Source organism: Peromyscus eremicus, chromosome 11, assembly GCF_949786415.1.
Source record: "Peromyscus eremicus chromosome 11, PerEre_H2_v1, whole genome shotgun sequence".
NCBI classification, from domain to species: Eukaryota; Metazoa; Chordata; class Mammalia; order Rodentia; family Cricetidae; genus Peromyscus; species Peromyscus eremicus.
In genome coordinates, this window is record NC_081427.1 from 49,621,766 (window position 1) to 49,648,949 (window position 27,184).

Genomic DNA, 27,184 nt, shown 5'->3' on the forward strand with positions numbered 1-27,184 from the left:
GACTTGGAGTTCAGCTCTAAGGTGCTGTGAACTACACACAGGAAAGCTAGACATCAGCATTATTAAGCAGAGTTCCATCGCAAGCCTTAAGTCCAGAGTGCAGCTTTAGTAGAGGTAGGGCAGATACTTGGCACTACGTAGGCCAGGATGCCAGGATGATGATTTACCATCCTGGTGAGGCAGGTCCCCAGCTGTGACTGCATTTCAGAGGCAAGAAAAGTCAGTAAAGACCCTGTAGTCCGCAGACCTCAAGTTCTGGGAACAGAGGACAGGAAGAGTAGTAATTGTGAAGCAGAGAATGAACTCCAGGAAACAAAGTAGACAGCAGCAGGATGGGAACCTGGTCTGCTAGAAATTAGGCGCCGGGTATACCATGTGCTAAGCTGAGGAGCTGCCGATGCAAGGCTGTGAAATTCAAAAAATTGTTATCTGAAATTTTAAAAATGATTTTAAAACTTACTGTGAAATATATTTATAAATGTTTATTTCATAATAAGCATTTCCTAACTGTCTTAGTTTCTTTTCCTGCTGCTGTGATAAAATACTGTGACAAAAGTGCTTAAGGGCTTATTTCAGTTTGTTGTGAAAGGCTACAGTTCATTTTCTGCAGGAGAACAAACAGTGACTGACCCTTAAGGGTGCAGGCCACCTTGCACCTGCAGTCAAGAAGCAGGACAGAGTGCGGCTTGTGCCCAGCTGGCTCTCCTTTTCATGCCGTCCAGGACTCAGGCCATGACATGATGCCACCCCCAGTGGGCGGGGCTTCTCACCTCAACTGAAGTAGTCAAGACAGTCTACTGCGGACGTGCTGAGAAGGCTCACTTTCCAGATAATTGTCGATTGTATCATGCTGACAAAGTTATCCATCACAATAATACATTTGTTAAGCCAGATAATAAATGTGTATTAACATTACTTCCGCCGGGCGGTGGCGGCGCACGCCTTTAATCCCAGCACTCGGGAGGCAGAGCCAGTCGGATCTCTGTGAGTTCGAGGCCAGCCTGGGCTACCAAGTGAGTTCCAGGAAAGGCGCAAAGCTACACAGAGAAACCCTGTCTCCAAAAACCAAAAAAAAAAGCAAAACAAAAAACAAAAAAAAAACAAACAAAAAAAACCCAAAACATTACTTCTATGTATTATTTTCACTAAGAGAGAAGCAGGGTCTTCTTTGCTTCTATCACAGACAGTCAAGAGAGGAAGGTGAGGTTCTCTGGGGGACTCGCAGGCTGGGAGCACACGGGACATTTGCTGTGTTTTCCGAATTCCTCTCGCTGATCTCTTTTTCTCTTCCTCATCCCCCAGTCCTTTCTCTTGCTTCTACTCGCCTATCAGATTCTCTGGTTATTTTCCTCCCCTTGAGGAGAAGGAGAGCTGAGAAAGGCAGGCCTCATTCTCCTGGCCCACCCAGTCCCTGGAACCATTCCTTCACCATTCCCGTTCGCTGTAGTTTTGGTCTTTGTCTCGATTTGTCTTTCTTAACTATGTCTGTTTTAACCTGATGATGCCCCTGGGCCAGCCTGAGAACTTGTGATACGTGATTCTTAAGAACATTCATTTTGCTCTTTGGGTCAGAGTTCAGTCTTCAACTCTGTCCACTGCAGACTTACCCCAAAAGCCTGTTTCCTCTTAATGGAAAAATCAGAAAATGAATATTTATTTATAGGTTTGTTTAAAAATCATTTACAAGAGGAGTTATCTTTGCCCCCCCACCAAAAATATAAATAAATAAAACTCCATAGTTTTAACTTTTAGTTTTGCAAATGTGGTGGAAGAAGAATCCCAAATCTGACAAAAAAAAAAAAAAAAAAAAGATGAGCCTAAGAAGGGGTCAGAAGAATGGGAAAGAAAGAGCCAGCATTTCATTGTCTTATTGTATTACACTCAGGGTTGAATATTGACCCACAAGAATCCTGTGAGGAACATACTGTTATCTTTATTTTATTGATGAAATTAAAAATGGTTTGCTTTTGGACTGGAGAGACGGTGCAGTGGTTAGGAGCACTTGGCCGTCTTCCGGAGGACCTGAGTTCAGTTCTCCTACCCACATGGGGTGACCTGTCACTCCAACTGCAGGGGATCCAGTGCCCTCTGCTGGCCTCTGTGGGTACCTGCACATACGTACACACAGGCCGCATTTAAAACCCACATACATGAAAATAAGATAGTTCTTTAAAATTGTTTCATGCCTAGATACTTGCTTTGGAGTGCTAACCTCTTCTTTGCCACATTCCTGGTTCCTTCAGGAAATAGGATGTGGCATGTTGGCAGCTCCTGAGAACCAGGCCTTGGTGGACCAATTGATGGCTAAAAAAAGATAGGCATTTAGGGGAAACCCCAAAGAAGAATTAAAACGCATGTGTCTAGATACTCCGTGTCCCTTTCTGGTCTAGCTTCCAAGTTGGTGACCATAATCTATTTGAGCAGTTGTGAGCAAAGGCTATGCATGAGTAATGCAGTGTTGCTCAGACAACATAGGAAGGAAAATTAATTCCTGAGCTGCCAGACCACCACTGTACTTAAAGCTCCACAGTCCCCAAAACCTCTCAGAGTCTACTGTGTTGTTTTTGTGGTAGTGGTTTTGTTTGCAGGCATGATCCCTTTGTTTTATATCTTTAGTTCTTAGCCATTGTCTATCTATAGTGAGCATTTGGATCATCTTTTAGGACGACTTTGGATTAATGGAATGTGTCTGATTGGAAAACTACCAGGAATCATTTAAGCTGGTTACAATAGCAGCAGCATGCTGGGTGTGTTGGGGCTTCTAGAGGCAAAGTACCCAAGGATGCACAGCAGGATCTACAGTGGGTCAGGTCTAGACATTTGGGTTCTGTAGTGGATTTGTGCACCAACTAACTATCTTTGTATCTTGTGTGGGCCTCAGTCTTCCAGTAATATCAAGAAATACTGGATTGTATACATTTTTTTGGCTGCTCTACACTGCTAATGTATTGTGATTCTTGAACGCTGAGCTAAGGGAACCACCTGATAGGCCACCACGTAGGATTTAGTTGGATCATTTGGACTTGTTGACAACAGAATTTCAGCATAAGATTTTCTCTAGGGAATATTCTCAGTTGACTCCCCAGATTCTTCTGCTTTACCATGGCAGCCTTGTCAGGGAGATGGATGGGAACAATGGGAGGAACGGGGCTTTGAAGTCAGAGAACTGGGCTTGATCCACAAGGTTATCTCCTATGGCGCTGAGGATGTTGAATCCTTGTGTATCTGTTCCCTCATTTGTTAAGTTAGGAATAGTAATACAACCTAACGCCGAGAAAAGGGGAAGTGGGCATATGATGCCAGCTTCTGTGGTAGCATATGAGACTTTTCCATTCTGGCTTAAACTGAAGGGAAATAACCCCGGGGAAGTGTTTTCTCTTCCTGCTTATTAACCAGGGTCAGACTCTTTAGTTATATTGCTGGTGGGGACAGGAGCGTATCGAGGGAGTTTAATGACTTCAGATATGTAAACAACTGCAGGCATAGATTAGATCCCTAAATAAAGGTCAGGGAGACATCTGGAATATTAAAGCGACAGGAAAACAGCTGATCCATATATGCAAAGTCAAGTTGTACGGTTCCCTGTGTTTCCCCAGTGTCCTATTTCTAAACCAAACATTGAGTACCAATTAATATTCTGAGAAGTGTATGGAAAAATGCCATTTTTAAGGCTGTCAAATAATGTTAGCTCTGTTTTTCCTATCTTTCAGTGATTGGACTTGCTGCTTAACATACGTGTAATAAATACTCAGTTGCAATTAAGTGCCTGTGCATAGCACCCTTCCTTGGATGGTAACCATGTTCTCTTGCTGGTGGTTGATGTGCTTGTGTGTGTGTGTGTGTGTGTGTGTGTGTGTGTGTGTGTAGACGTTCATGAGCAAAGGAATTGACCTTCTTGACGTTGAGTTGACAGGCAAGTGAGATAAGGTTATCCAAGTGCTAATGTACATGTTTCACTCAGAAGGGAGGAAAGAAGATCAATAATCTGAAAACAGGGAACCTGGTCGTAGCTCTGTTTAGGCCATTGTAGTTTGGTCTAACAATGCATGCTAGGATGTTTCTGAAACTTACTTTACTTTATATTGCTAATTGAAGTTTGTGATGCCAGGAATTCATTATGAAATTAAAGATGGAAGCCAGGCATGGAGGTACATGCCTATAATCCCAGTATTTGGAAGATGAGGCAGGTGAATCTCAAATTTCTGGACTTTGTCCCCCTGCTAGATATCAAAGATAGAAAAGGATATTGCTATCCAGTACACTTTCCAGTTTAAATATATTCTATTGAAGAGTTCTGTTCTGTTTTTTAAAGTGGCCATTCAATGAGAAGGTGATCGCAATAAACAATTAAATCATTTGAGTGAGTTAGTATTTGGGGAATTGTTGACTTATCAGACCTTGCAAACACAAACATTCTTTTCTACCATTCTCATTTAGTTCTCAACAGCTTTTTTTTAAGACAAGTCGTAGGCCAGGCTGGCTTCAAATACTATGTAGCAGTGACTGGCGTTACACTTCTGTCTCCACCTACTGAGTGCTGGGATTACAGGCATGTGTCACTACCCCCAGTGTCTTAATTAAGGTTTCTACTGCTGTGAAGAGACACCGTAGCCACAGCAACTCTTATAAAGGGAAACATTTAACTGGGGTGGCTCGCTTAAAGTTTTAGAGGTTCAGTCCATTATCATCATGGAGGGGCGCATGGCAGCTTGCAGACAGACATGGTGCTGGCTACATCTTGATCAGAAGGCAACAGGAAGTGGACTGTGTAACACTGGGTGGTATCTTGAGCATAGAAACCTCAAAGCCCACCCCCACAGTGACGCACTTCCTCCAAAAGGCCACACCTACTCCAGCAAAGCCACACCTCCTGACAGTGCCATTTCTTATGAGTTTATGGGAGCCAATTACGTTCAAACTACCACATCCAGCTTGTTCTCAAAGGTTTTAAGGTGACCTACTACAACGCATAACTTAGTAGGGGAATAATTTAAAAATAGATGAAGACAGACAAGAAGAAAGGAAGCATAGAGCAAGAGAACTCAACAGTGGCATCTTGACATATGGTTCCAATAAGTCTTTGTTGTTGGGGCCGCCCTGTGCTTTGCAAGATAAATTTAGTAGCATCTCTGGACTCAGCTACTACACTTATCCCAAGTCCAAGAATGACTCCAAGCACTGCCAATGATTTTGTGTGTGTGTGTGTGTGTGTGTGTGTGTGAGAGAGAGAGAGAGAGAGAGAAACTGTGGTTATATTTGTGTTTATGTATGTGTGTATTCATGTATATGTGAGTGTGTGTGTGTGTGTGTGGTTATGTGTATGTTCATGTGAGTGTGTGTGAGAGTATATCTGTGTGTATAAGTGTGTGAGAGTGTGTATGTGTGTTTGTGCATGTAAGTATGTGTATGTGAATGTATATGTGAGTGTGTATATCTGTGTGTATGTTTATATATATGTTTGTATGTATGTATGCATATGAGTGTGTATGTGAATGTACATGTGACTATGTGTGTGAGAAATTGTGTATATCTGTATGTGTGTGTATGTTTATGTATGTGTGTGTGTGTGTGTGTGTGTGTGTGTATGAGAGAGAGAGAGAGAGAGTGAGTATGTGTGTGTAAAGACAAAAGTCTCCATGAACTGACCATCCTACTTTGTAGGATAAAGTGAGGTGTGTCTGCATGAAGTTTTGATTGGAGATGGGACACATTCCACTTCCTGGGGAGGAGTCAGAGATTGCCAAAGGTGTCTGGGGAAACTGGGCTAGGTATGTAGTTCCCAGGAGAAAGCCCACCCGCTGCCCAGCAGCGACAACACTGGTTCTGGAGCTGGGACCTAAGACATGTTTGCAGTGTCTCTCTCCTGGTCTTGAATGCAGCTCCCAGTGAGTCTGTATTGTTTACTGTTGGTTTGCCTACTCGGGTGCCTCAAACTAAGCCTGGCATAGTGCTGCTTGCTAAACTGGGTAGAGTGGTACACACCTGTATTAATTCCAGTACTCAGGAAGCTGAGGCAGGTGGATCTTGAATTGAGGCCACCCTGGAACAGAGACTGTTTCATACAAGAGAACAACAAAAACAACAAAATGCCAAGTAAGTACTCATAAATGGAGATGAGTGTTGACCAGGGCCCAGTGGTATGCACCTCTTCCTTGCCCGTTATGGATTTGAGCAGCTAGATTGGTAGGGCTGTTGCTTACAGCATCACTGAGTGGAAGCCTGTGTTCTGGGGGATGTAATCCAGAATGACTGTCAGCAAAATCAATTAACAGACCCAATACAGTATGGTCAAGATTGCCACTCTCTTGGTGGTCTGACAGGTCAATACTTAGACATTAGGATGCAGTGAGGGGACATAGCATATTCTTTAGGCAGTGCCAAGAATAAGAAGTATGTTTTTTATGTACTCTTGAGTAGTGCAGAGCAGAGGTAAGGGTCCGTGAGAGGTGTGCCTCTGACAGGTGAATAAGGAGCCAGCTCTTGTCAGCTGTCTAGGAGAAAGAGCAAGTGAACTGAGCCTGGGAAGACACAGAGAGTGAGCACCAATGTTTTAGGTTATGGATTGCTTGATGTGCTCACCCCTTTCATCCACCATCTTTGTGTCCTCAGCACTGCTGAGATCCATTCTTCAGACAGAAATAGCTTACCTGGGATGTGGCTGAAGAACTCCGTCACTGAGCATTTGGAGGGATTCAGGATTCCTCCTAAATGTGATAACATGGCTGATGATTACATACAAGGACAAGAAAATGTGGCTTCTCATGTATCAGGCGTTCTGTGTTCCAGCATGGAAGCATTTGGCCTGGGATAACTGTACAGGAATTTAAACCAAATTTTCACTTAAGCTATACAAACAAAAAAACAGAGTCCTGGGTAAAGTTATAGCAGATTTAATTTCCATGTAGAAACATTCTCCTAGGCAATGGAAGAGGAAAAACAGAAAGTACCTACAGCCAACACAAATGGTGTACCTTCTGTTTACGGGTGTTCAGGTACTTACACGTGCGAGACCTGTTGGTCCTCCCAGCCAGCTCGGAAGATAAGTATGATTGTTAGTCGTGTTCTGAGGTGAAGAAATGGTGCATTAAGGGGTAAATACCTTAATGGGGTCACTTTAAGTGCCAGCTCTGATCATTTAGCCACCGTGGAATTAGTGTGAATCCCGCAATGACTGTCTTAGCTGTAGAAGGCTATTCTATCAGGTTTAAAATACTGATTGTAGGCTTTGCCTTAAAAGTAAAATCTAATTCTAAAATACAGTAAAGTCGCTCCAGGTTGCCTTTTTGATTCTTTATTGGATGGTAAAGAAAAGAAAAAGTAAGTACTTAATTAGAGTTATAAGCAAGTAGCTTCATAATTCAGGTATTTTTGTATCTTTGGTTTTGATTTTTTAGACTATTTAATATCAAGAAACAGAATAACTGGGCAATGTTTTCATAAACTACATTGCTAGTCAATCCCTTTCTCTGTTTTAAACACAAAAAGGACTTTAGCAGTGAGGTTCCATTATGAATGCAGATGACATTGGTGATCCCTTTGAACTCATGAACTTTGGCCTTAGGGCACATGCATTCTGGATGGGTCTTTAAAATGCATGTGTCACATCTTGGGAATGAATGCAGAATTACAGAAAAGAGGAATGAAGCTGAGAGACACTGGAGTGATGGACACAAGTGAATGTGCCAGTAGGGGTACAGTTAAAAGGTCGAATAATTCATTATTTAGGAATCACCTTCAGAGAGAGCCCTGTTCAAAAATTAGCATACTAGTTTAGTATATATAAAAGGCTCTTTTAAAGGATGCCATTTGATATAACCCAAGGCTCTTCCTATTCATGAAGAGCTCAATTTTGTGAAAGTATGTAGCATTTCACCTTGATTACATTTGGTGAAATTTTCATATTTTTTCAACAATAAGGGCTCTTTATGGCATGTGTTCTCTATTTTTACTATTATATTTTGACTAAATACCTCTATATACCAGGCATTAGCAACTCATTTATTCATACTAAAAATATCTGTCTATCTTTCTTTTTCTTCCTTCCTTCCTTCCTTTTTTTTTTTTTTTTGTTGGTTTTTTGAGACAGGGTTTCTCTGTGTAGCTTTGCACCTTTCCTAGAACTTGCTTGGGAGACCAGGCTGGCCTCGAACTCGCAGAGATCCTCCTGGCTCTGCCTCCCGAGTGCTGGGATTAAAGGTGTGCTATTTTAGGGACAAAGCGGCAGGAGAGACAGACTTGAAGCATTTCTTGTTACTCACACCACAGCAGAGGAAGAATGACAAAATCAAGCATGAGAGGTCTCATATGTGACCCGACAGTAGATGCTATGAAGAAAAAGAAAGGGAGAAGACTCAGGTGAGGAGGAGGGTGTTCTACATCGTCAGCACCAAAGCCTCCCAGAGAGACTGTCATTCGAATGGAGCCCTAGAAAAGTGTGGGAGCAGGCCAGCTAAGATGCCCAGGAAGGTATTTGGGGTCATTGCATTTCTGCAGAAGAACAAGGGGTGCTGAGACCAGTGGAGAGTGTTGGCTGGGGTCAGGCAGGTGGTAGGACCTACGAGGCTAGTGTGTCAACATTGAGTTGGTTCTGGTTAAAGGAGAAACCAGGAAAGGACTCCAGCAGACCAGGTGAGGGCATCTGGCATATATGCTTGCAAAGGGTCACTGGTGACTGTCCTGAGATTAGTGAGAAGGCAGAAGGAACCTTTGGGAGGTTGTTAGAAGGGAGGTCACCGTGGCAGGGACAAGGTGGGTAGTAGGAGAAATGAAGTGATTGGGTTGGGAGATGTGTTTTGAAGGATGAGTTAGCAGACATACTGTTGGAGTGTGGGATGAGGAAGAGAGATTAGAACGGTCTGTAAGCTTTGTGTCCTGAGCAGTGAGAAGAAATGAGTGTGGTTCCTTGGTGTCTGAAATGTCTCCTCCTCTTCATGAGATCCCTGTAAATACTTAGCGATCGTGAGGGTACAAGGTCTGAAGTTCAAGTGGAAGAGAGTAGTTAAGCTGGAAGCATGGTGTTTGTGGATAGTTATAGTGTACACTATAGAGGCAGGTAGGTGTCACCGTGGTGGGGGCGTTCAGCAGAGGAAGATGTAGCCATGGTCCATAGCCGCAGATGGTGAGTGATGGGAAAGGCAGAGGAACTGAAGATTAGATGCTCTCATAAATGCCCTGACTGACTTGCATTCGTCTTCATTGAAGACAGAAGCCACATGTAATCATGATAGATTCTATTTTTCTCAGCTCTTTATCAGACAGCAAGCCATGAGGGAGACGATTACAGAAAACATAGATAGGAATCTATTCCACGAATGAATTGTGTGTGACCAGCAGTCACAGGACCAATCATTTTGTGAACTTTCCTTCACATCTGGACTAGATTTCTCTTGGTCATGCACCTTTGGTTCCCTAAGATGCTTTCATGGTTCCTGGAACAGGCTTCTAGGAAGAGCAGTTGTCTGTCTTTGGCATGTAGTGACCTGCTACACCTCTGTCTGAATTCTAAATTTAGTCATGGGTAAATGGATCTTTTCCCAGCATGCTGTGGCTCTTCCTTGAAGTAAATGACTTTGTGAAAACCAACATAGGGATTTTTGAGGAAGTCCGGTCATGGGAAATCACGATTTGCTATTGGCGGGTAAAAGAAAGGCATCTCATTAGAGATCTCTTTCAATACAGTGTGTTTATGGATGATAGCATGCTAGCTGACAAAAGAGTGGACTGGGCTCTGTAGCAGCCTGCGGTCTGCCGAAGGAGGGAGACTGGAAATGCTTGGGTGAGTAGAACAAGGCCATGCTTCAGTGCCCGTGCGCCTCAGTGAGAGTTTCAGGACATCCTCTGCTTAAACTGGTAGAGCACCGACTTTGGGGTATGGAAAAGTTGGAAAACATTAAATGGAAATCAGTTAAATAGCAATGTTCAAAGTGACAAGTTTGATATGTACGGTCAGCTCTAGGGTATGATGAAGTGGTTTTTAAGGGATCGTGAGTGTTGGAATCCCAGCAAAAAATGGGAAACGAAGTGCCAGGCTGCAGCGGGCCATTTTGAGGAGCTTTGATTAATTGTTATAGAAAGACTAAAGCCACTGACAGTGCAGAAAATTTGGAAAAATGATATGTTTAGAGGGAGCCCTATTGGGAGTGTGGATTGATAGAGGAGGGAAATGGGATCTTGGAGTGTGGTTCTGCTCGTAGGGGTTCCTCCTGGTTTTGAGCCATTTTCAGGCCTCACTGTTCACTGCCTCAATTTTCCCGGGTTTAAAATAGTAGTCTCCTCTTGAGGCTATGATTCTGATGAAAAACCCCGGCCTATGGACTTCATTGCTGTGATGGAAAAAGGAGCTGTTTCTCTCTCTCTCTCTCTCTCTCTCTCTCTCTCTCTCTCTCTCTCTCTCTCACACACACACACACACACACACACACACACACACACACACACTTTCTCTTTAATTTCCTTCTCTTTCCTCCACGTGCCTGTGTCATTTGTGACTGTTGAAAATATGTAAAGAGATCACATAATCCCTACTTAGGAGAGTCCTCCTTCTCTTTTTCTTCTTCTTCTTCTTTTTCAACGCTCTGTTGTTTTGTGATACAACACTCTTCCCCAGAGTAATTAAGTGTAATTCTGCAAGCGAATGAAAAACGGGTAGCAGAAGCTGACGGACCTTAAACAATAAATATTTGTGTTTTATACACCTGCCACTAGTAATTAAGAGAGAATAACTAAGTAGAGTGGACCTGAACCCGCTCGCTCGATGGCTTTGAGGGGGGGCAGCCACTCATTCTCGGTGCCCTGTCTAGGAGGAGCGAGCATGGAACATTTTGCTGAATGTCTGTGGTACATTGCCACCTTGTGGCTGCAATTTTCCTAGACATGGAAAAGAGCAACTTGATATTATTAAGTCTGGCTTTCCCTTTTGAGCTTAATTCAAAAGACTGGAGATATTGTATAAGAATATATGGATTATAGAATAGATGAGTTTAAGAGATTATTTGTGTTTTTAGAAGAGGTATGCTAAAGTGTTAATGAGGAAGAACAATGTCTGCAGCTGATTCTGTGAGGGGATCAGGGGGTGCACTGCATGTGTCTAGTGGGGAGGGGTGAAAGCTGATTGGGGGAAAGGATAGCATTTCCTCCCTAGCACATAGACAGAGTATGTTCATTCTCTCACTTAATTCCATCCCATGCTTACTCTGAAAATTTTCAATGCAAAATAATAATAATAATAATAATAATAATAATAATAATAATAATTAGCAGTTTTAAAAAAGAAAAATGGGTAAGGATATACAGTGGTTCCAACAGTACAGCACCAATAACCTCTGTGTTGCTTGGTAGAGCGACTGTAGTCGAACTACAGATGGAGTACTGCATTTTTCTAGTCGCTCATGAGTAACTGTTCAGGCGCTTCATTGTCTATAAGATTTAAGGGCAAACCGTCTAAGGCTAGACAGGAATCTCTCCTTGGAGGCCCCCTAAGTGGACACTTACGTCATGAACAACAGTCTGGGCTGACACCTTCAGATGAATACAGCTCCTCCTTTGGAAGAGCTGTTTCTTTGAGAAGTGCCCTCTGGGGTCCCTTCTCCTCCTGATTTGGCTTTGATCCTAGAGTGGATGGAGTGCTCGTTCTTCAGGGTCCTCTCACCTAAATACCATCTGGCAATGAAATACAGTAAGGACCCAAGTATCTGGGAGTTGTAGGTGGTTCTTATTAAGAAGTGCTCAAAATCCATTGCATGCTGCCAGCAGACACAGGCGAGGCTGGGAGAAAGTTCACAGCTTGTGGAGCTGAACCGACCAAGGTTCAATCTCAGCTCTCTAGGGAGGGGAGACCCACCAGCAGGCACTGTTTTCTTTATGCAGTGATTTTGCATGTGCTGTAGCACACAGACAGACAAATGGATGGCTTAATCTTTGACATTCTTCCTCCTATACGAACATCTATGATAGTCTTAAAAACAAACCAGATAGTTACACCTAAGTGCCCATCTTTTCCCATGAAAACAAAACAGACTTTGGTGAGACCTCCCTTAAAATGGCATTAAGCTGTGCTGTCCAAGTTTTTCCTGCTTTTAAACTTGTATGAAGTTGGCCCTTTTCTGGGACAACTGGAATTTCTGTGAGTCTATAAATAGTTTGGGGGCCCTTAATTGTGGTAAGGACACATGTATATGCACAGGAATATTTTCGTCCTTAATAACTGTCTCAGAGCACACACAGGTATTCTGACTTGTGGTGAACATTTAGACGGTACCGCTCTCCTCAGGTCTGGAAGGTGTTCTCATGAAAGTGGAACGGATCTTGACATGAGTGCTTTAACCCAGGGGATCCTTTTGTAGAAAGCCATCTATTGAAGTGACTTTGGTTTCTCTGATTCTTGTGACAGGCTTTCTTTTTAAGAGCCAGCGAGTGATAGAAAGATGTATTGATTTCCATTAAGGGCTGTGGTGCTTAGAAATTCCTCTCCTGTGTGTGTATGTGTGTGAGCAATATATGAGATTTGATCTGTTCTTATATAGCAGTGTTTCATATGGAGGGTCCACAGAAGGACATATTTTCTATAAGGGTCCAGGATACACATGTATACATGTATAATTCAGTCATGAAATGATACCTTCCTGTTTGCAGTGTGTGTGTGTGTGTGTGTGTGTGTGTGTGTGTGTGTGTGTGTGTGTTTGTAGGGGGTTGGGTACACCTGTGTGTGTATGTGAGTGCCAGAGGTCATCGTCAGGTATCATTCTTCAGGTACTGTCCACCTTTTTGGAGAGGTTCTTCATTGGCCCAGAACTCTCCAGTTAGGCTAGGCTAGCTTGCCAGCAAGCCCAGGAACCAATCTCACCAATACAGGGCTGCAAGTGCCGCCATGACAGGCTTTTTTGTATGGATTCGGGGGGGAGGGGCAAACTTGGATATTCATGCTTTCATGGTAAACACTTTGCTGACAGAGCCATCTTTCCAGCCCTTGTGGAATTTGATGATAACCACTAGACTTCGTAAAAAATTGTAGTCATAATCTATTGAACTTAATCTCATGACCTTCTCATGTGTTGTGACCTGCCTTCAATACCTGGTGCTGTGATTTTGCAATGAGCAACACTGACTCTCAGAAAGAAGGCACAAGAATGAAACCTAGAACTTTCCAAACTAGGAAAATTAAAAACAAGGTTGGACGGAGTGTGTTTAGAAAAGGAGGTGCAAAGAAGAGAGCCTGAGAATCCATTGTGTTGAGTGTCCCCATGAATGATGCCACTGTCCTTCTCTCTACAGCTTGACCACATTCTATCTCCACCACCCATGCCATTTCGGAAATGCAGCAACCCAGATGTGGCTTGTGGTCTTGGAAAGTCGCTGAAGTATAAGCGACAGCTGAGTGGGGATGGGAAGCAGCTGCGGCGAGGGAGCCTGGGAGGAGCCCTTACTGGTGAGTCGGGGCAAGTGGGTCAGAGAAGGAATTGTGTGTCTCTTACAGGATCCTGAACAGCCTTGGAGTTCTGCGTGTGAAAACCTGCCTGTAGACCCTTCTGTGGAGTCTTATTTAGTCCAGAAAGCAGTTTAAATTAAGGACTTGAGCAGTAAATGTTTATGGAATATAGTTTATATACAATGACCGGGTCATATTTTCTATATAAACAAGTGCATTTAGTGAAATTTATATTTTGGTGTAACTACCAGCATGATCAAAATATAAAATGTTTCTGTCCCCAGTATATGTGCAGACACATACACACACACACACACACACACACACACACACACACACACACACACACTTCCTTGTCCCAAGGTTACTGTTGATCTGTTGCCTGTTCCTGCAGATGAGATTCATCCTAAGTGTTTTGTGTTAAATGGGCCACACAGTCTGTGTGTTGGGTCTGCTTTCTGTTGCCCAGCATACCATTTTAAAGATAGGTATGCATTATTTTATCAGTAGTCAGTGTTCCTAACAAACTGACAAGATGCCCAAATCCAACCACTTTATACTCTCACCAACAATAGGTGAGCAAAGTAATTGGTGTGCCTGCTCGCCAACCTGTGGTGTGGCCAGTCTTTGTGAGTTTAGTCATTTTTGTGGTCCTATGATATTGTGGTTTTTCTTTTGTATTTTCTTGTCAGCTTCCTGTTACTCTAACTGGAGCCTGTGATAACTGAATTATAAAAAGATAGGGTCTCTTTGGGCTTTGTTGCTTTGGGACTGTGCAGATCAACACGTCACGACAGGAAGCACACAGTGGGATAAGACTGATCATCTTATGATGGGGAAGTAGAGAGAGAAAGATGGGGGAGCTGAGAAGTAGAGAAAGATGGGGGAGCTGGCTCCCACAAGACACTTCAAGAGCATAGCCCCAATGACCTGAAGACCTCCTGCTGGACCCCAGCTCTTCAAGCTTCACCATTTTTCAGTAGCAACATATTGGGTCCAGCCTTGGCTCTTTCAACATTTTGATGTTCAGAAATCACATATGACACAAGCTGTAGCCTGTAGGTGATGCAGAGCATGTTCTGTTGGATGCTTGTGTATCTTCATTTGTGAGATAGCTATCACATCTTCCCCTGTGTTTAACTACAGAGTTACAGGTAAGTCATTTAAATGTTTCGGTCAAGCACGGAAGCAGATATTGCCTGTTACTTATGAGTGAGCTATGAAAGCTACTGTCTATGAGAAGAGAGTGAGTGTGAGAGCCTCGGAAAGGGAGTTTGCGGAGAGAACAGTTGGCGGGCTAGACAGAAAAGATAATGTTGTTCTCTAACACAGTTGGGTAACTGATTGGCAGCAATTCCATTTTTAAGAATCCCATTTTTAAACTGCGGGTAAGGAGGGATCTAGAATGTCCCCAGCATGAATGCTATGTGCTGGAGGTGAGAAATTTGCCAGTCACCCTGATCTAGTCATTCTGCATGCATTAAAAACAACTCCAGGTCTGGAGTGTGGCTCAGTGACAGACACTTTGCCTAAGCATTCATGGGCCCTAGATTTGAACCCAGTACCACAAAAATAAAGAACGAGAGAAAGATGAGAATGAAACAGAGAAAAGAATATTGTAGTCTATGAGTCTGTATAATTATGTCCACTGAAAATAAAAATATATATTAAAGACAAAAAGGGGAGATGAAAATGTTCCATCTAAAACTGAAGTTTTCTCAAATCTAAGAAGCCCCACAAATAACTTCTATTTATATTTATACCTTATATATTTACATAAATATATCTACTTATATTTAAATACTCTTATTTTTATTTGTAACTTTTATTCTAGCTTGAAAAAAGGCCAAATAAGGATAAGTTAAAGCATAACTTACAAAAGACTCACATTTAATCTCTCATGATGAATTCAACTTTAACACATTACAGATTAGATTTTTTTCTATTTCATCTTTGTGATCTTTTCCTCTAAACATAAATATTTTGAAGGAACACCATTAGTTTTAAGCCCTAAAGGAAGTTTTGTCTACATACAACAGTTTTGCCTGCCAGTTCATAAATGGTCTGGAAAATATTTTGAATTATGTTTTTTTTTTCATTTAGAATTATGGGCTTTGACTTTCTGGAAATGGAATTTCTGAGGAATGGAAATACTGCTGCCACATGGTCAGTAGAGGTGGAGCAGTTGGCCCAGAGAGTCACACTGCTGGAGTGGAGGAAGGGTGACCAGGCCCAGGGAAGAACAGAAAAAAAAAAAAAAGCCTGCAGAGCTGGGGAGATGTCAGTCAGTACAGTGCTGCTATGTGAGCATGAGGTGCTGGGTCTGAATTCCACCCGTGTGGAAGCATTCATCCGTATTCCCAGCACCGAGGGAGCAGAGATAGCACAGTCCCGGGGCTTTCTGCCCAACTTGTCTAGCAGAATTGGTGAACTTCTGGTTCACTGAGAGTCCTTATCTCAAAAAAAAGGTAGAGAGCAAAACAGAAGGCAGTACTGTCAACCTCTGACCCCTTACATGTACATGTGTGAGCACATGCATGCATGTGCACATACATATACCACACATGTATATGTGTTTACACTCACACATTTATATACATCCACATGACACATGCATATAACACACACACACACACACACACACACACACACACACACACAAAGCTATACTCTGCATGCATGATGGTGCATGCACAGGCTGGCCTTGAACTCAAAACTTTCTTGCCTCTACCTCCCAGAGCTTTTATGACATTCATGCACCACCATGCATGCAGAGTATAGTTGTGTGTGTGTGTGTGTGTGTGTGTGTGTGTGTATGATATGCATGCCATGCATCATGTGGATGTGTGCAAATGTATATGTGAGTGTAAACATACACACACACACACACACACACATATATATATATATATATATATATATATATATATATATATATATATATATACACACACATACATACACATAAGGCTGTTCTTCCTTGAGTAAACAGTGCTTTCACTAGAGTTCTGCTGATTCTTCTCTGCTGCTTGTTAGGACCATTCTTGCTTCCCACTCATAGATGCAGATCGCCTTTGTAAGTGGTCCAGCCTCAGTCTAACCTCCTTCTAACCCTTAACTGATAGGAAGAGAAATGAAATCCTGATGGTTCCGATTCACCCATTTATTTATTTTAATTAGAAAGTTTATTTTAATTGCACAGCCTTTGATAGCTGGGTAGTAATTATTCTCACCTTTTTTTTTTCACAAGTAGTTTATTAAAAGCTTTGAAATGATTCAAAATCTTGCAGCAGTGTGACTTGGAGCATGGAATTTGGCCTTTAGCTTTACGAGAATGAATACTTGCACCTGGTTCCCATTACTTACTTTTAGCAGCTCTATCAAGTCTAGCCTCATACAGTTTGGATGCTGTACAACTATTTTGGGTGCTTAAATCCTAGGTGAGATAATTTAAAAAGTTTCCCCATCCTTAGAAGAGCTTTAAAGAACCATTGAACATAAGTCTATTTTGGAAAATAGGTCCTTGAAAGTTGGGATATTGGGGGCAGGAGAAAGCATTGGTAACTGGTCCTCTAGATAGCTTAGCTGAGGGTTTAATAAAGAAACCCGGAAGAAGCACTTAGTCCAGCCACAGGCTGTAGATGTAACCAACCGTCTTATTAAATAAGAAACACAGAACCAATGCAAAGAAGAAAGCCAAGAGGTCAGAGCTAAGAGCTAAAACCTTACCCTTCCTCCTGCGGTGGTCCTACCTCTCCGAACCAGAGCTACTTCCTGTGTTAAAGTCTTTATAAAGACTTCCAGTTCTGCCTTCTCATTGGTTGTAAACCCAACCACATGACCGCCTCGTCACTGCCTGTCTGTACAGACCTCCAGGTCTTCTATGGTTGGTATTGAGATTAAAGGCGTGTGTCTCCAATGCTGGCTGTATCCCTGAACACACCTTGAGATCTACCTAGCTCTGCCTACCAAGTGCTGGGATTAAAGGCGTGCACCACCACCCTGGCTTTCCTATGGCTTGCTAATAGCTCTGACCCCCGGGCAACTTTATTTATTAACATACAAATAACATTTTAGTACTGTAGATGTAGTTTTCCTGCCTGGCCCACAGTCAGGACAAATCTCTATCACCTGCCAGTCCCACAGCCTCAGACCCGACCAAGTAAACACAGAGACTTATATTGCTTACAAACTGTATGGCCGTGGCAGGCTTCTTGCTAACTGTTCTTACAGCTTAAATTAATCCATTTCCATTAATCTATGCCTTGCCACATGGCTCGTGGCTTACCGGCATCTTCACATGCTGTTTGTCATCGTGGCGGCTGGCAGTGTCTCTCTGACTCAGCCTTCCACTTCCCAGCTTTATTCTCCTCCTTGTCTCGCCTACACTTCCTGCCTAGCCAATGGCCAATCAGTGTTTTATTTATTGACTAATTAGCAACACATTTGCTATACAGAACATCCCACAGCATAGTACAAAATAAAATATCACCATAACAGGCAGCAGTTTTTGTGAGTAACTGAATTGGGGGCTTTGGAGTTGGTGGAGAAGATAAACTCACCAAGGGCAGCTTGATACTCTGATTGATTCAATTTTTGCTTTTTAAAATCTGCTTGTTTGGTTTTGAGGCAGAGACTTACATTGTAGCCTGGGCTGGCCTGGGACATATTGAATAGCCCAAATTAGCCTGGAATTCATGGAAGTCTTCTCGCCTCAGTCTCCCTAGGGCTGGGATTGTAGGACTTGTTATATAGGATTGGGGGATTAGAAGACTAGATCAGCTTGGTGTCCTACCTGCACAGGTAGAAGGTATGGGGCTCAGGGAAGAGGGCATGACCTTTGATTCTCAAAAACAATGTGTCTACTAGTTTTAGGCAACAATAATCATGGAACCTCACCTTGGACCATACCCTGTTGCTCAGCATATAATAAGAAAGCTGGTTTTGCCACCAGAACCCTCTGTCTGATCTGGCATCTTACTTCAAAGACCAGCCACATTCCCATTACTTGGTCTTGTTTCAGCTCCTTTGGTTTGGTAGTATTGTACTTACAACAGTGAGTTGCCAGGCATGAGGTGAGACAGAAGGACCCAAAGTTCAGGGTATCTTAGGGGCATAGCAAGTTTGAGGCCAGCCTGGACTCTTTCTTGCTAAAAACTAAACTAAACTAAAATATTTTGTGAAGGGGCTGGAGAGATAGCTCAGAGGTTAAGAGCACTCACTGGCTGCTCTTCCAGAGGTCCTGACTTCAATTCCCAGCAGCCACATGGTGGCTCACAACCATCTATAATGAGATCTGGTGCCCTCTTCTGGCTTGCAGGCGTACGTGCAAGCAGAATACTGTATATATAATAAATAAATAAATTAAAAAAATATTTTGTGAAGGATCAGCTTATGGTTTGAAGATGTTACTAATTATAACTGAAAAAATTCACTGAGCTTTTAGCTTTTCAAGAGGAAAATGTATGACCTAGTCATTTATTTGTCCATAATGATATCACGTATTGAAATCTTCTTCTTGTAGGGCAGGGTTACTTTTAGTGAATTACAGTTATTGACTACTTTAACCCATGAGACAGGGAAGCACTCAGCCCTGTTCCACAGATGTGGACACTGAGGCACAGGCGTGGTGCTTGTGAACAAGAGTCAGGAATTAGGTCCAGGCAGGCACACAGCCACTCTGAAGCTCTTTAGCAGAGCAGGTACCCAGTAGGTTTTAAATAAACTTTAAATTCCAGCAGGATTAATAAGAGTGAATTTTAGATAGGGGAATCTTTGCTTAGTTGGAATCTGGGACTGTGACTCAATCTGTAGGGCTCCCAGTTCTTTAATTAAAGTAAATTAAAACTAAGCAATTAATGCATATTAAAAAAAAAACTTTAAATTCATACATTCGTTAGCCCAGCAATTCTATTTCTGGGAATTCATTGCAAGCAAACAGTCATGAATATGTGTGGAAAATTAGCACTACTGATGTTGTAGTGGTACTATTTATAATAATTAAAATTACATGTCATCTAAATATATGCCAAGAGAATATTGATTAAACATATTATAGAATATATACAGAGTGGAAAACAATTGTAAACATTGAAAATCATGTTGTAAAAAATAAATTTGAACACTGAAAAGAGGTTCATAATATTTAATGTGAAATCCTGTTGCTGAATGTTCTCAAACTATTACATGCTTCGTAAGACTTCCTATAATTAAAATTAAACAATTGAATATTTGATAAGGGGGGAAGAAAACTACTGTACTAAAGTTTTTTTTTTCCAAACTGGCTTGATGATTAAGCAGGTTCCCTTTTTATATAGGGGTGGGAAGGGGGCGCTAATCTTTCTTATACCCTGCAATTCAATCCACAGGGAAATTTTTTTTCTCTCCAAGATTTTTATTATTGTTATTGTTCATTTGCATCATTCAGTGACCTATGTCAGCAATATTAATGCTATATACTCTCAGAATGCTCATTGGCAGACAACTCTAAGTTTCTAGTTACATGGCTGAGGTTTTTCTGGAATGTGGAACACTATTTTAGCGCTAGTAGGTTTGGTCACAGGATTCACTTTGAGTCCAATCTGCTCTTGGTTCACTGTCTCTCAGCTCAGCTGCTACACAAAGTGATAGAGTCAGGGTGAAGTCCATCTGTACAGACAAGTTTCAAACATATGTAAGCATTGTGCTGCTAGTTTTCCATTGGCCAGAATGAGTCACGTTGTGGCAGCATACTCCACCACAGTTGTTGGGCAAGAATGCAGAATATTATGCTAAGAACTTAGACCGTTAGGACCAGTGATTCAGTCCACCATAATTAGCTCCCGTCTTTTCAAGCAATCCTTTATGATAAACATATCTATTTCTGAATTATAAAAGTATGTGTTCAATGTAGATAATTCAGAAAACACAAAGCCTCACAAAGGGTAAATCAGAAGGCCCATAGCTGTACCATGTTTTGAATTAATGATATCCACGTTTGAAATTGTGAAATTCTCCTTCCCGAACAAAAGATCTGAATCACTAAGAGTATTAGGTTAAAAAGAGGGAAACAAACGTTGCTTGCTTGCTGATTTTATTTTTTTTTTCAGGGTTGACATTTAAACAATAGACCCAGAGCTTACTATGCCCATCATGTTCTGATTTTTTTTTAAGCTAATGTTTTCTGTCTTCATGGCCCGCTGCTTGCTAAATAGATAGAAGCAGCGTGCAAACAGTGACTGAGCTTTGGAGCCCCTGATGAGGAAGGGAAGCGCTATTCTAATCATTAGACAGACCCTTTCGTCTGGGCACAGACACGCAGTGTTGTGCCTGACAGGTCACAGCCAGGAGGCTGCAGACGTGAGGGTCTTTGAATCCTGCTTTCTGGGTACCCAAATGAGTGCCCTCCCCCACTCCATAGCCTGTATTCCCTAGTCGTCATGTGTGTTGTAGCTTCGACAGTTAGAACAAAAGCTCCTCTTCTTAAGGGGGTCACTTCTGTTTTCTAAAGGATGTTTGGGTTATTCAGAACATAAAGAAAAGCAGAATCATTATCTTCCCATAGATTGCATAGGAATGCAATGTGCACATGGCACTAATGGATTAACTTGTAGACCGTATGGACTGGGATTTCTAAAACTTGTTACGATGTTCTTTTTTCACCAGGGAAAATGGACAAGTTTTGCTTTTCTGGGAAATGAAACCTGTCTATCTTTCTGTCTGTCTCTTATTTTTGTAGTGTTTCAAGCATGCTATGCAAGTGCTGTTCCCCCCAAGTTAAACTTCCAGCCTAGCTCTAGAACATTTTAAGCATCTTGCCTGAAGAGAGAAAAGAAAAACAGCACAATTCCTAAGAAATATTCTTTCCTTTTAGGGTTAGCTTGGAGGCCATCATGTTGGAGTGAGTGAGTCTTTCTTTGCTCACTTAATGGGTTGCTTAGCTTAGTTGATAAATCTGAGAATACTCAAATTAAAGCTCCCATAGTATTTAGTAACTCTTCACTGGGATACAATGTCTCTGTCCTAAGCTAAGGCAAAAGTAACAGTATCTCAACACAATAGCAGTTTATTTCTTACATGTGTAATTGTTGAGGGGAGATATTTGGGGCTAGGTTGCTCTCCTCATGGTCATTTACATGTCCACACTCCACCTTCTGGACAGGCTCTGACTGGCCTTTAGCAACTGTTTCCAATTGGTCAAGGTGGAAAGAGAGGAAAAACCCAGGCTGACAGAGACATACTCATTTTTCTCTACATACTTTTGTCAGAATCCATCATATAATCACAGGTCACCCTAAGGTGAGTGCTGGTGTTGTAGCATGCTGGGAAATGAGTTCCTGCTGTTCTATAGCTTAGAGTCCAGATCCATGTAGGCACTCACCAAGTAGAAGAGTTTGTGGAGTAGATTTCGGTAAGGCCATAGTGTGGTGGTATTGTGTTCCCCGAAATATTGTGCACCCTAATAAACTTATCTGGGGTCAGAGAACATAATAGCCACAATATTAAACATAGAGGATAGGCAGTGGTAGCACATGCCTTTAATCCTAGCATTCCAGAGGCAGAAATCCATCTGTTCAAGGATATAGCCAAGCATGGTGACACACACCTTTAATCCCAGAAAGTGAGCCTTTAATCCCAGGGAGTGTTGGTAGAAAGGAAAGGTATATAAGGTGTGAAGACCAGAAACTAGAAGCATTTGGCTGGTTAAGCATTTGGCTGGTTAAGCTTTTAGGCTTTGAGCAGCACAGTTCAGCTGAGATTCATTCTGGATGAGGACTCAGAAACATCCAGTCTGAGGAAACAGGATCAGCTGAGGAACTGTCGAGGCGAGGTGGCCGTGGCCTGTTCTGTTTCTCTGATCTTCCAGCATTCACCCCAATACCTGGCTCAGGTTTGATTTTATTAATAAGAACTTTTAAGATTCCTGCTACACCATAGGACATGAATTTGCTTTGAAGTACCCATGAAACATGATAAGACCAGCAGGATTGTGGAGTCACAGAAACAAGGGAATCATCATTCTGAGGAAAGCATATCGGACTGTGTCATGTAAGCAAATAAAGATGAAGATAAGAAGCAGCTGCTGGAATTAACAGTATAATCATTGGGTAACCTTGGGGAGAGCAGTGAAGTGCAGGTATACACTAGGGTGGGGTAGGTGAAGAAGAAAAAAGATCTAGAGAAAGCAAATATTTGGGTAAAAAAATAGTATTCATTGCTCTTCAAGAACTTGAGCTGGGATGGTATTGGGTAAGAGAGAGGAGCCTGTTGGGAAGCAGAGAAGATGACATTTTTTTTCTTGGTTTCTTTTTTGACCCATTCATCATTCAGTGCATTGTTTAATCTCTGTGAGTTTATGTGCTTACTAGAGATTTATTTGCTGACTATTTTAAGTTTGTTACATTATGGTCAGAAAGAATACATAGAGTTATTTCCATCTTTCTGATTTTGTTAAGGTTCATTTTGTGTTCCAGAATATAATATGGTCTATTTTGGAGAAGCTTCAGTGGGCTGCTGAGTAGAATGTGTATTCTTTGGTGTATGTGTAGAACATACTGTAGATAACTGTTAAGTCCATTTTATGTAGGATGCCATTGAGTTCTGATGTTTCTCTGCTTATTTTTTTGTCCAGATCTGTTGAAGAAAGTGGGGTTTGGAAATCACCTGTCATTACTGGATTGTTGTTAGTCTGTGTCTGTAATATCAGTTGTACACTTTTTATAAAACTGAGTACATCAAGGATTGGTACACATATGTTTAGGATCATAATGCCTTCTTGGTTAATTTTTCTTTTCATTAGAATGAAATGTCCTTTTAAATCTTCTCTGATTAGTTTTAGTTTGGTCTGTTTTGTCAGAAATAGAATAACAACATCTGCTTGTTTCCTGGTCCCATTTGACCAGAGTTATTTTTGTTCTTTTAAGGTAGTGCCTACCTTTAAAAGCTGAGTTTCTTGTGGAGAACAGAAAATGGATTTTGTTTCTTGATCCATTCAGGCAACCTGTGCCATTTGATTGGAGAATTGAGGCCATTAATATTTAGTTATTTTTGAAAGGTGTGTGTTGATTGTAGTTTTGTTGTTTATGTTGTTGCTGGTACTTTGTGTTTCAGTAATTAAAGCTTCATTTGTTTATTTTCTACAGTCTCTTGGCCATGTTTATTCTTGTCAGCCTGAAGTATCCCTTCCTGTATTTTGTTAAAGGTTGATCTGCCGAATATAAATTTTTAATGTTCAGATCATGGAAAGTTTTCCTTTTTCCTTCAACTTTGGCAGATAGTTTTTGTGGGTATATTAGTCTAGGTTGGCATTTATAGTCTTTCGGGACTATAATGTATTGCTCCAATCTGGCTTTCAAAGTATCTGTTAAGAAATCAGTTTTGATTCTGATTGATTTTTCTTTATATGTGACCTGTGTTTTTTTTCTCATGTAGCTTTCAAACTCTTTGTTTGTTCTGTATACTTAGTGTTTTAACCATGCTGTGGGGAGTTTTTTGTTTTGTTTTTATTCTTGTTTTCTCTATTTGGTGTTCTGTGTGCATCTTGTATCTGTATGGGCATGTCTATCCTTAGTTTGGGGAAGTTTTTTTTTTTTTCTATAATCTTGTTGAAGATTTGGTCTATGCCATTGACCTGGTAATCTTCTTCTTCATTCATTCCTATAATTTGAAGTTTGATCTTTTCACAGTGTCCACATTTCTTGTGTATTATTTTCCTGTGTTCTTAAAGTTCTCATACTTTTTACTTATTTCATCTAGTTCCTCTATTTTATCTTTTGGTTCTGATATTCTATCTTCTGCTTGACCCATTCCACTTGTAAAGCTTTCCCTTGAGTTTTCTGTTGAGTTATTGAGTTTTTCTGTTTCATCTAGAGTTCTTTTCAGTGTTTCTATCTTTATTAAATTCTGTCTTCAAATCCTGGATCGTCTTTGTCATCTTTATCATTTGTTTCCTCGAACATCGCTCAGGCCTTTATTCTTTTTAAGTTTATTCTCTTTATGTTCATTGAGCTGGTTTGTGTGTGTGTGTGTGTGTGTGTGTGTGTGTGTGTGTGTGTGTGTTAAACTCCTTGAATTCTTTGATGAAATCTGTGATTGTTCTTTTACAATTCTGTGTTCTGGAGTTTATCTAAGTAATTCTCATTGGCAAGCATTTCTGTAGGACTGGTGGATTTTAGGGGAATGCTGCCTTGATCTTTCATATTGTTTGTATTTTTGTGATGATATCTGTGGGTCTGTGGACTTCTTTTGTTCTGTGTCTGATGTAATCACAACAGGTTATGACAGAGCACAGATATTTGGCCATGTTCAGCCTGAAGGTTGGATATGACTTAGGTAGAATGAAGTCCGGTAGACTCAGGAGATGGGTTAGCATGCAACATATGTGTCCTGGTGCTATCCTTCAATTTGGGCATAGATCTGGAGGTTGACAAAGGTGCATGGAGGGGAGGACTGGGAAGTTTTCTACAGCTAGACCATGGTGCAAGAAATGTAATACTTGGGTGGGTGGAAAGGTTGGACATGGATCCTGAGGGGGTTGCAGGTTGTTTATGTTCGGATCCATGCAAGCAGATAGAGCTGTAGTAAGCCAAGAAACTGGTTGTGGGACACAGGTAGACCTGGAAATAGGGAAGGGTATGTGAATGGAAAGATCAGGTAGGATCATCCAGCTAGACCAGTAGTTTTCAACCTTCTTAATGCTGTGACCCTTTAATGCAGTTCCTCGTGTTGTGGTGACCCCCAACCATAAAATTATTTCATTATAACTGTAATTTTCTTAATGTTTTGAATTGTAATATAAATATCTGATATACAGGGTATCTGATATGAGGCCCCTGTGAAAGGTTCATTTGACCTAAAGGGGTTGTGACCCATAGGTTGAGAACCACTGAGCTAGACTCTGGCATTAGATGTTCCAGACCAGCTGGACGGAGAGGTGGGATGTGGTGCTCAAGGGGCCCGTAGGTTGTCAAAAAGTTTAATTTTTAATGTCAACCCATAGGTTGAGAACCACTGAGCTAGACTCTGGCATTAGATGTTCCAGACCAGCTGGACGGAGAGGTGGGATGTGGTGCTCAAGGGGCCCGTAGGTTGTCAAAAAGTTTAATTTTTAATGTCTATTTCCTTATTGTTGATTTTAATAAGTTTACTATTTTTTTAAAAAAAATAATCAAGGCAGTTTAATAAGTTTCATGGCTCACTGTATTGAGACCTGAGAGGATGTTAGAAGGGTTCTCTGGGAGTTGGGGAGGGAGGATTATGAAATGTTTGGTAGGAAATAGGAAGGAATTCTGAATTTAGGATTTCTTGGGAGCATTGAGAACTCTCTTACAGTGTAAGGCATGATGGAAAATGAATCCTGACTTTGTGCTGGACAAGGTCCAGACTCCAGGGGGATGAGTCTCTTGGGAGCATTAGTCTCAGTGAAGATAGTTAAAAGCCCTGGACAAGGGTTATTTAAGAGCATGCTAGGAAAGGTAAAGCTGAGCTATATAGAAATGGGAAGACATTTTAGCATCAATGGTGATATTCGGCAGTGATTGACCCAAAGCTGGTGGAATCTTGGAAGGTAGCCTAAAACATGTGACTTGGGCAGTGTTGGGCAATGGGTAGGTAGTAGGTAGGCTTAGTTGTACTTAAGCAGTCTTTGAAATGTGATTATTTTGAAGCTTGGTATATTTTGAAACTTTTAAGGGGCAAAGAAATCTTTGTGGTGCTCTTTGGATACTCTCAATTTGGGCTCTTTCCCTTTCGGTCAGTCAGTGGTGATTGTGGGAGAGAAAGACAAAGCCAGATCTACACATGGTTCACATTTACAATTTTACTGACTTAATTCACTTGCTTCTATTTGCTTTTCTGTTTCTTAGTACTTCCAGAGTCTCTGCTGAAGGTGCATGGCCAAGGGTGGGTATTTTTCTAAGTTGGTCTGTTGCTCCTTTGTAGAGCTAACAAAATTCTGTAGCCCATCAGCAAGAGATTAGGAAGCTAGGGGATGTCTGTGGTCATTTGGGAAATCACTGGGTAACCTAGAGTCGACTGTATTGGCATCTTTGTCTTGGCAAGAGCACACAGTTTTAAGAGGCCTGTGGAACCATTCATAGTCTTCACAGAGTAGGTGTCACTTTCTGTCCTGGGTGTTTTCTATGCTATCCAGGCATTTACCATCTAGGGTAAATATTTTGATGCGTTTGTGGAAGTGTCTGTAGTTTTTCCTTGTCAGAGTGAAGATCTCCTGAGACCTAGACTTAATGGGACACACAGCTGTCAGCTGGTTCTCCTGACAGATGCTGCCTCCCAGCAACACTGTCAGAGAGCCTTCTGCTACCGCTCACCGCCTTTGCAGATGGCCTAGTGAGGAGTAATTGCTTCTCTAACTCGCATGCCCACACCACAGTTCCCAGCCCTGAGCTGCCAAGTGGCTGCACCATGTTCCCAAACAGGTGACATAGTTCTCATGGAAGCTCATATCTCTCATTCAGATGTGTTGCACCAGTGATGTAGAAGGTGAGAAATCAGGCATGATGGGATGGGAGGATTAATTTAGAAAAGAGACTGATGAGGGCTTGAAGAACCGCGTGCATTTCCCTTATACCAAGAGATAGACAAAAGCCAGAGCTATTTCCTTTGATATGTGAAGGAGCTTTAAAGAACAGTTCAGCTCCCTCAGAAATCAGTTTTATAATTCTGTACCTGATAAACCTTGAAAGATGTAAAACTTATGACGTAATCCTGAGGCTGATTCAGATGATGTTTTACGTAGAAAACCTGATATCTCAGTAGGTCCTT

General features: G+C 41.6%; 1 protein-coding gene across 1 annotated transcript in view; it reads left to right on the forward strand.

Moving 5' to 3' along the window:
• The window catches only part of LOC131921550 (microtubule-associated serine/threonine-protein kinase 4-like), a 199,347-nt gene that overhangs the window by 155,648 nt on the left and 16,515 nt on the right, over positions 1 to 27,184 (forward strand). Inside the window, exon 2 of the mRNA XM_059276292.1 lies at positions 13,270 to 13,423. Coding sequence (XP_059132275.1) covers positions 13,270 to 13,423 — 154 coding nt within the window. The remainder of the gene's footprint in view (positions 1 to 13,269; positions 13,424 to 27,184) is intronic.